This window comes from Chiloscyllium plagiosum, chromosome 18 (assembly GCF_004010195.1).
Source record: "Chiloscyllium plagiosum isolate BGI_BamShark_2017 chromosome 18, ASM401019v2, whole genome shotgun sequence".
NCBI classification, from domain to species: Eukaryota; Metazoa; Chordata; class Chondrichthyes; order Orectolobiformes; family Hemiscylliidae; genus Chiloscyllium; species Chiloscyllium plagiosum.
In genome coordinates, this window is record NC_057727.1 from 18,469,249 (window position 1) to 18,479,372 (window position 10,124).

Here is a 10,124-nt window from a genome sequence, read left to right on the forward strand (position 1 = left end):
CAAGCGCATGGCCCCGCCCACATACGGACCCCGCCCCCGCCTCCTATTCTGCCTTCCCCGCCCCCGATTCCCCTTCACCCAACCAATCTCCAGGAATGTGGTAAACAAGCTGGTTCTGAAGATCCACAAGCAAAGGTCGACTGAGCGATGTCAACTTGTGCATTCGGCAACAAAGATAATTCGCTCACTCCTGACCGCTACCTACAAACCAGACTGCGGTGTGTGTCTCAAAGAAAATCTTCGCTTTCAACAATTTCCCTGCAATTGTTAGGTGTAGGGTCAATTAACAGAACTCAGAATAGAACTTAGTTCATCATAGTTCCATTGTCAGAATAGCATCGTACAAAATGAAAATAATGCTGCTTTTTCTTTTTCTGATTTCTATCCCTGCGTTAATATCCGCTGATTACATACTAATGGAATCATACCGGCAGAAGGTAATCATTTACTACGAGTTTCTAAATCCGCTAATTTACTGCTTAAATTTAACGCTTCGAAATATTTGTCATAACTTTCTTAATTCGCTGCTTAATTTTGTTTTGATTTGAACAGAGGCATGCGAACTCTTTGTCAAATGATCAGAAACCAGCCGGAAGAGCCCTGAAGGTTGTCAACCAGTCCGTGCATGTAAAAAGAAATGTGCATTTTAATAAGTTGCGAAATGTTACTCAGTAAAATATAAAGGCTGAGGTAAAAACAATGACTGCAGATGCTGGAAACCAGGGGCTATTGATCATATACTTTACATCCGAGCTTTAAAGAGTTATTCTCACCCACTGTGATTTACAAGCTTCACACGCTTTTACTGAAACTAAGTTGTGACCAATGCGAATAACAAAGAAATAAAATACTAAATGAAATCCCGGACTAGATTAAACCGAGAGCGATATAAATGAATCCTCGTGAGGTTTCAGTTATGTAACCACTGTCTTGAATCGAATTTAATTTAAGGTTGGGTATTACTTCGATTCGCTGAGAGTTGTTATGTACTCGATTGATCAGCTGTCAATGCATAGAGGTCGATCTTTCCACTAAAGGATGAATTATTATGGTGTCTCTGTTGCAGGTTTAACACTAAATGCTTTGATTATCAATTGTTCAAGATTAATTTGACAAAGGAGCATCAAGAAACTCATAATGGAATGTAAACTAGCATTCTCGTGTTTGGCCAAGTTTTTCATAAATGGGTTTCATAGAAGATTTCGCTCCTTGAACGTTAATAACTTTTCTCACGCGATTCTCTGCTGCTTTCCTCATTAATTTTATATCCGGTCTCCAGAGTGTAGCTCAGCACAATCTTCTGGTCAGCAGTGGTATAAAGGCTCATTGGTTCGAGGACCCTCTGGTGTTCAAATCATTGTTTGAATACCAACTAGGCAGAGTTTCAAACAATGCTAGCGACGAACTTCTGTTAACATGTTACTGTGCAATTTTCAACGATGTAGCTGAGAAAGAGAAGTTGGCCGCCTACGTTATCTACAGGGACCTGGAGATCCTGATGGGCAGGGTTTTTTTATTTCAAAAATATAGTTTATTCATAAAATTATGTGGATCTCTATATAATTGGTCATGCCATTCTTGTGCACACATTACATTGCTTTACACACAGACATTGAAATTTATTTTTCCTATATACAAGTCTGTACATTTACTGTCCAGCTCTTCTGCTGAGGCGTCAGCGGAGCCCAAATGACTGGGTGGGCCCTCTGTTCTTCTTAGGCAGGCAGATGTTACACGGTGGTCTTTCCACACCGCGCCTTGGCGGCAGCTGCCCCAAGCTTCAGCACATCCCTCAACACATAGTACTGGACCTTGGAATGTGCCAGTTCTGCAACACTCAGTTGATGTCAACTCCTTCAGCTGGAAGATCAACAGGTTTCGGTCCGCACAAAGAGACTCTTTCACCGAGTTGATGATCCTCCAGGCACAGTTGGTGTTCGTCTCAGTGTGCGTCCCGGGGAACAGACCATAGAGCACCGAGTCCCGTGTCACGGCGCTGCTCATGACAAACCTCGACAAACACCACTGCATTCCTCTCCAGACTTCTTCTGCATAGGCACATGCCAGAAGGAGGTGTGTGACGGTCTCGTCCCCCCCGCAGCCGCTTCGAGGGCAGTGTGCGGTGCAGCAGAGAGTCCAGGCATGTATAAAGGATCCCACAGCCAGAGCCCTTCTCACCACCAGCCAAGCCATGTCTTGATGCTTGTTGGAAAATTCTGGCACTGAGGCATTCTGCTAAATGACTTTGACAGTCTGCTTAAGGAACCGCTCGAAAGGATCTGCCCTCTCCTTTTCCCGAAGGGTCTCAAGGACACTATGTGCTGACCACTTCCTGATGGACTTGTGGTCAAAGGTGTTTTTCTTCATAAACTTCTCCACAAAGGATAGGTGATACAGAACGGTCCAACTACTTGGAGCATTCCGCGGCAGCGAGGCCAGGCCCATCCTTCACAATACCAGGGACAGGTAGAATCTCAGGACATAGTGACACTCAGTATTTGCATACTGGGGATCCATGCACAGCTTGATGCAGCCACACACAAAAAGGTGGCCATCAGGGTGAGGGTGGTATTGGGTGTGTTTTTTCCCCCGTTGCCCAGATCTTTATACATCGAGTCCCTTCAGATCTGGTCCATCGTTGATCTCCATATAAAATGGAAGATGGCCCGAGTGACTGCAGTGGCACAGGTTCTGGGAATAGGCCAGACCTGTGCCATGTATAACAGCAATGACAGTGCCTCACACCTGATGACCAGATTTTGGTGGTGAAGAGGATGGCCATCCTCTTTCCCCAGGAAAGAGGAGACAATGTCACCGGATGCTGTCAGCCTAAACAGAATTAGCCATCTTGGTCAGTGTGATGTTTACAGTCTGGAGGAAGGTGCAGCAAGATGGCAACACAGTTAATGACTTTCTGCACTCCACAGGGGTAAGTACAATTTCTTCTCTCTTTTAACCTCACACCCATTCTAACCTTGCTACTGTACCCACATCTATCAAGGCTTATGACTGTTACTATTGCATGCAGCATCTCCCCTTTTTGGCTCTGACCCATTATTAGATTAGGTTACATTACATTACAGCGTGGAAACAGGCCCTTCGGCCCAACAAGTCCACACCGACCCGCCGAAGCGCAACCCACCCATACCCCTACATTTACCCCTTACCTAACACTACAGGCAATTTAGCATGGCCAATTCACCTGACCTGCACATCTTTGGACTGTGGGAGGAAACCGGAGCACCCGGAGGAAACCCACGCAGACACGGGGAGAACGTTCAAACTCCACACAGTCAGTCGCCTGAGGCGGGAATTGAACCCGGGTCTCTGGCGCTGTGAGGCAACAGTGCTAACCACTGTGCCACTGTGCTGCCCATAAAGCAAGGGGAAATCTGACAGATCCGATTATATCCAGGTGGTTTTCCTTTAGAAACCGATTTAAAAGCCGCGACACTGCGATGGCCGGTAATCGAACCCGGGTCAACTACTTAGAGAGCAGCTATGCTCACCACTATAGCACCATCACCCTGCTAGCACCCTCTGATTATATTGCTCCCAAACTACGAACCCTACCTTGCACTCTTTACTCTCTGACACTTCACCATCTTTTCTGCACTTGATTCACCATTAAGAACTCCACCAGTCACTTTTATCTCACTCAATCCTTCCTTTGTCTCATTGCAGGAGAAAAAGTCCATAATAGGGCTGAAAGCACCAAGACAGCCAGCTGACATTTGTCTCTTCACACCACACAAGGACAAAATCCATGAGCTTATGGGAGAGGACCATGACCCAAACACTGAGGGCTCCAAGTACCTCACAACCAAGTAAGCTTCATTGTGCTACACTGTTATTTTTTCCCATTATCAGCGACTATGAACATAATATAACGATGCTCAAGACCATTCCTTTGCTGAAACTCATTCCTTCTCGTGTCTTATACAGGCTTAGTAGCATCAGGACAGCCTCTGCCAGTATCAAACATCCCTTGTTGATTTCAGCTCTTCCTCCAGCTCTGAGGAAGAAGATGCAGATCCCTCAGAGGACGTACCAGCAATACTGTCTTCGGCACCTTCTACCAACTCTGATTATCTCACCACGGTCGGTATTTAATCTGGAGTACACTTGGGAGCACATTCTGATGAGCACATGACTGTCAGAGAACAAACACACACTCAACTTCAGGCAGTGTCACATCACATGTCAGCCATTAATAACTTCACTCAAATGCAAAAACAGACACAGAAGCAACAGGTACATTTATTTGAGATCCTCAGTAAATTGGATCAAAAGATTGGAGGAGTCCACCAACATTGTCAGTTCTATGTTGGCTGCAGGACTCATATACCTGTCTCCATGGACAGTTCCAGACATCAGTTCTGGAAGTCACTGCCACACACAGAGATCAGCACAGAAGAGAATAAAATTGAAGGGAATGCAACCCAGAATTCTCTACTCAGTACACTCCAGACATGCTCAACCCCTCATCTTCCATTCTATCTACAGTCCTCAGTTCCAGGTAAGTTGAAATCAAGGATGGTAAAACCACTGGGCAGGACATTCTCTGCACATCTGGCTCTCTAGCTGTACAAACCCTCAGGATCATCCACCCAAATCTTCAAGGCCAACAGATTTCACTACAGTTGAAAAGTGTGGCACTAGAAAAGCACAGCAGGTCAGGCAGCATCCAAGGAGCAGGAGAATCGACGTTTCGGGCATAATCTCTTTATCAGGAAGGGATTATGCCTGAAATGATGATTCTCCTATTCCTCAGATGCTACCTGACCTGCTGTGCTTTTCCAGTGCCACACTTTTCGACTCTGATCTCCAGCATCTGCAGTCCTCACTTTCTCGTAGATTCCACTTGTGAGCAGGCAGCCTCCACCTAGCGGCACACACTGGGCCTGCACCAGACCTTTGAGGGCAGGTGGATGGCATGGGTGACACTTCATTGTAAATTAACTATCACATAGTACAGTGTGGGGATTTGGTAGCTTAGTGATAGTGTCACTGAACTAGTAATCCAGAGTCAGAGTTGAAAAGTGTGGCACTGGAAAAGCACAGCAGGTCAGGCAGCATCTGAGGAGCAGAAGAGTCGACATATTGGGCATAAGCCATTCACCTTGAATAAAGTAATTCAGAGTGCAAGGCTAATGTTCTGGCGATTTAAACTCTAATCCCATCATGGCAGCGGTCCACTGCAGACCGTGATGACAACCAGCAGTCAGGCCACATGAAGGACTGCTGCACTGGTCTGTTGTGCAGAGTCCTTGGAGAGAGACTGTGATATTTGTCTTCTTAACTTTGCTTCTTGGTCTTCGGTATATGGTTATATGGTATATCATTGTAATGTAACATTTTTTTCCTCCTTTCTCTATTCTGTAACTAAGGATTGTACCTAGGTACTCTGTACCTAAGATAGCACCATGTGTTGGTGACATTGTTGCACTAACTAATCTTGTCACTGAAGAGGCTGTACCTAGGTACCTTTGTACCTAAAATGGCATTGTAAGTGGCAATGTGTAAACTTTTCACTGTACTCATATGAGTACTGTACATGTAACAATAAAGCTAATTAATTACTTCATTCAGTTATTCATTCATTCATTAGTCTAATGATGGTCATGTAACCAATGTTGATGGTTATAAAAACCTATGGTTTGCTAAGGTCTTTTTACAGAAGGAAATTTGCTATCCTTTTAATCTTGATGGTTAGATTAGATTCCCTACAGTATGGAAACAGGCCCTTTGCCCAACAAGTCAACACTGACCCTCCAAAGAGTAATCCACCCAGACCCATTCCACTACCCTATATTTACCCCTGACTAATGCACCTAACACTATGGGCAATTTAGCATGGCCAATTCACCGACCTGCACATCTTTGGATTGTGGGAGGAAACCGGAGCACCTGAAGGAAATTCACACAGACACGGGGAGAATCTTAAGTCTTTGGAACTCTCTTCCTGAGAGGGTGGTGAAAAGAAAGCCCCAAAAATGTTTAAGACAGAGGTGGATGGATTTACATTAAGCAAGAGATTGAAAGATTATTAAGGGTAGGCAGGAATACTGATTGGAGTTGACAGTTGGATAAGCCATGATCTTATTGAAATGCGGAGCAGCCTCAAATGGCTGCTCCTTGTTTGTATTGCTGTGCTTGTTTTATATATAAATTTTAGCTATAGTATTTCATGTTGTTTAACAGAGTGAATAAAAAATTGCTGAAATTCTGTTTCCAATTGTGCATAATCAAGAAAATGTGCAATTTAACCCGAACGTGTAGACAATTCAAGCAACTAGCAGGAAGTTTTTTTGTGTGTTTAAATAAACAGGATTATTTTCTTCTCCTGGATAAACGTATACTGCAAGCCTAATAAGAAAGACATCTTTTACTCCTGAAAGATAATTCAAGTGAATTAAGCACTGAAGCCATTTCAGGATTCTCTAGAAAGGATAGATTTTCTGCAGGTCACAAGGTTAGTTGCTTGTTCACTCACCACCAGAAGGCTGGTTTGGAGCATCAGTGAACTTAAAAGAAAACTAGCTTGAGACTTTACAATTTAACATTCCTCCAATTCTTTAAAATAGATGCTTTTGCTTTTAAATTGTTGCTACTGCTGTCCTACTGCAGACAGCATTTAAAGATCAAATGTTGACAAACAATGTTGCCACACCATATGGCTTCTCACAATACCACAATTTCCAAATTTGGTAATTGTCTTAGTTGATTAGTCACATCCTCATTTATTGTTTGAAGACATTCACCCTGAGACAATTAAGATAATCTTTGCTCCAAAAAAAACCATTAAATTTGGGAATGTCATTCGATGGACTTGATATGTATGTATCTTCACCTGGACTGTACTCTTTTGTCTCTGAAAAAGTGAATCAGTTTTTGAATATACAGGTCAGATCATCGAAGCACATTGACATTTCGTGTGAAAAGTGGACAATTTCAAATAGTGCACATTAAAATAAACTTTATATATTAAAAGTTAGCATTTGACATGCAATTATAGGAAATGATAGTTAAATCACAAAGAATTGGAAAGAAGTCTGGGGTGTGTACTAGTATTTTATTAAAATGTCCAGAGATCCTATTTATTGTAATTTATAATGAACTGTTCCAAATCAATAAATGTGAAATAAACTCTTTAACTGCAATGGTGCATGAGCCTCTTATCCTTGATATACTGTTAATTCATAAAGTTATCGAACTAAATGTGAGATTATAATATCTACTTATGTTTCTTATTTCACGTTAATCAGGCTAAAAGCTAGTTTCTTTACTAACAAAGTGCAAGAATTATGAATAAAGCCTTACAACACTCTGAGCATTTGTATCTAGGTTGTGCATTGAATACTGTACTTCGTACTTTACAAAAACGTGCATGCTTAATTTTATATTTTTATATGTATTAAACATTAATTTTATGGAATATAACTTCATTTTAATGCTGCATTTTCTTGTATGTATAACAAATGCATTTTATTACATGTATTCGTCCTTCTTCTTGGCTGAGAACAGAAAAGGAGCATTGAGGAACTTGCCAAAAATGTAAGTTTGATTTCTCTGGTATTATTTATTACAATGTGTTTTTACTTCAATATACTAGGTGAATAAATGTAAGTTTGCTCACTGAGCTGGAAGATTTGGTTTCAGACATTTCATCGCCATACTAGGTAACATCATCAGTGAGCCTCTGGTGAAGTACTGGTGTTAGTGACCTGCTTTCTATTTCTGTGTTTAGGTTTCCTTAGGTTGGTGATGTCATTTGCTGTGGTGACATCATTTAATGTTCCTTTTCTCAGAGAGTGGTAAATGGGGTCAAAGTCGATGTGTTTGTTGATAGAGTTCTGGTTGGAATGCCATGCTTCCAGGAATTCTCGTGTGTGTCTCTGTTTGGCTTGTCTTAGGATGGATGTGTTGCTCCAATCGAAGTGGTGGCCTTCCTCATCTGTATGTAAGGATACTAGTGAGAATGGGTCATATCTTTTTGTGACTAGTTGATGTTCATATTTCCTGGTGGCTAGTTTTCTGCCTGTTGTCCAATGTAGTGTTTGTTTCAGTTTTTGCAAGGTATGTTGTAAATGACATTAGCTTTCCTTATTGTCTGTATGGGGTCTTTCCAGTTCATCAGCTGCAATTTTAGTGTGTTTGTGGGTTTGTGGGCTACCATGATGCCAAGAGGTCTGAGTAGTCTGGCAATCATTTCTGAGATGTCTTTGATGTACGGGAGAATGGGTGGGGTTACTGTACACTATTTTTCCGCTTGTTTGAGTTTGTTGCTGAGAAATCAGCGGACTGTGTTCATTGGGTACCCATTCTTTTTGAATGCACTGTATAGATGATTTCCACTGCTCTTCATAATTCCTCTGTGCTGCAGTGTGTCATGGCTCATTGAAATAATATTCTGATGCAGCTTTGTTTGTGGGTGTTGGGATGATTGCTTCTGTAGTTCAATATTTGGTCAGTATGTGTTGTTTTCCTGTAGATGCTGGTTTGAACTTCCCCATTGGCTGTTCATTCTACTGTGACATCTAGGAATGGCAGTTTGTTGCTGTTTTCCTCCTCTTTAGTGAATTCTTTGCCAGTCAGGATATTATTGATGATTGTGAAGGTTTCCTCTAATTTGTTTCATTTAGTGATGACAAACTCAACGTTTGGATTGGATGGTTGGCAGAGCTGTTTGTTTGAGTCTCTACATTACTGCCTCTGCTAAGAACCCTGATATTGGAGATCCCATGAGTGTTCCATGGGTTTGCCTGTAGGTTTTGTTATTGAAAGTGAAGTGGGTGATAAGTCATAGGTCCACTAACTTGACAATGTTGTCCTTGCTGATGAAGTTGGTGGTGTTTGATGTATGTGTCTTTGGTTCTTCTAATAGTGTAGTCAGTGTTTCCTTGGCCAAGTTGATGTTGATGGATGTGAACAGGGCTGTTACGTCAAAAGAGACCATTATTTCATCCTCTCCTATCTTGGTGTCTTTGACGGTGTTCAGGAATTCTTGGGTGGAGTGGATGGAGTGGTGTGAATCTTCTACTAAGTGTTTTGGTCTTTGGTGTAGCTCCTTGGCTAATCTGTACATTGGTGTTGCAGGTATGGGTCTGAGGGGCTCCTGGTTTGTGAATTTTGAGTAATACGAAGAAGCGTGGTATATTGGATCCGTCTGGTTTCATTTTTTGAAAGTCTGATTTACTTAATTCTCCAGATTTCTGAAGTTTTTTGAGTAGGGCTGTGATTCAGTTCTCTAGTTGTGGGGTCGGGTCTATTGCCACCTGTTGGTAAGTGTCAGTATCTGCAAGCAGTACATTCGCTTTCTCAATGTAATCTGTTCAGTTTAAAATGACCATCAGGTGTCCTATGTCTGCAGGTAGGATCACAATGATTTTATCTTTTTTGAGTCCTTCTATTGCTTTCCTTTCCTGTGTATTAGTTGTTTCCTTCCTTTTTCCTGCTTAATGTTGGTGTGACTGTCTGTCTAATGGTTTGCCAGTTTCTTCTGTGAGTTTGTTCTCTTTCAGTGTTGTTTCTAATGTTGCTAAAAAACTTTCTTGTCCGCATCTTGGAAGTTGTAATTTAATCCTCTTAGATTAGATTAATTTACTTACAGTGTGGAAACAGGCCCTTCAGCCCAACAAGTCCACACCGACCCACTGAAGCGCAACCCACCCATACATTTACCCCTTCTCCTAACACTATGGGAAATTTAGCATGGCCAATTCACCTAACCTGCACATCTTTGGACTGTGGGAGGTAACCGGAGCAGACACGGGGAGAATGTGCAAACTCCACACAGTCAGTCGCCTGAGGCGGGAATTGACCCCGGGTAAAAACAATGACTGCAGATGCTGGAAACCAGATTCTGGATCAGTGGTGCTGGAAGAGCACAGCAATTCAGGCAGCATCCGAGGACAGGCAAAATCGACGTTTCGGGCAAAAGCCCTTCATCAGGAATAAAGGCAGAGAGCCTGAAGCGTGGAGAGATAAGCTAGAGGAGGGTGGGGGTGGGGATAGAGTGGCATAGAGTACAATAGGTCAGTGGGGAAGGAGATGAAGGTGATAGGTCAGGGAGGAGAGGGTGGAGTGGATAGGTGGAAAAGGAGCTGGGCAGGTCCGACAAG

At 42.6% G+C, this 10,124-nt stretch overlaps 1 protein-coding gene across 3 annotated transcripts in view; it reads left to right on the forward strand.

The window, feature by feature from the left end:
• Positions 1-79: 79 nt before the first annotated feature.
• LOC122558905 (inter-alpha-trypsin inhibitor heavy chain H3-like) overlaps positions 80-10,124 on the forward strand; it is a 47,137-nt gene continuing 37,092 nt past the window's right edge. Inside the window, exons 1-4 of one of the 3 annotated variants that reach the window (XM_043707842.1) lie at positions 80-218; positions 435-437; positions 553-606; positions 7,528-7,557. Coding sequence is in view for 2 of the 3 variants with exons in the window: in XM_043707840.1 (XP_043563775.1) it covers positions 348-437; positions 553-606; positions 7,528-7,557 (174 nt within the window). In the remaining variant the exon portion in view is untranslated. Of the gene's footprint in view, positions 438-552; positions 607-7,527; positions 7,558-10,124 lie in introns of all 3 variants that reach the window. The other 2 variants (XM_043707840.1, XM_043707841.1) reach the window with 2 other exon arrangements.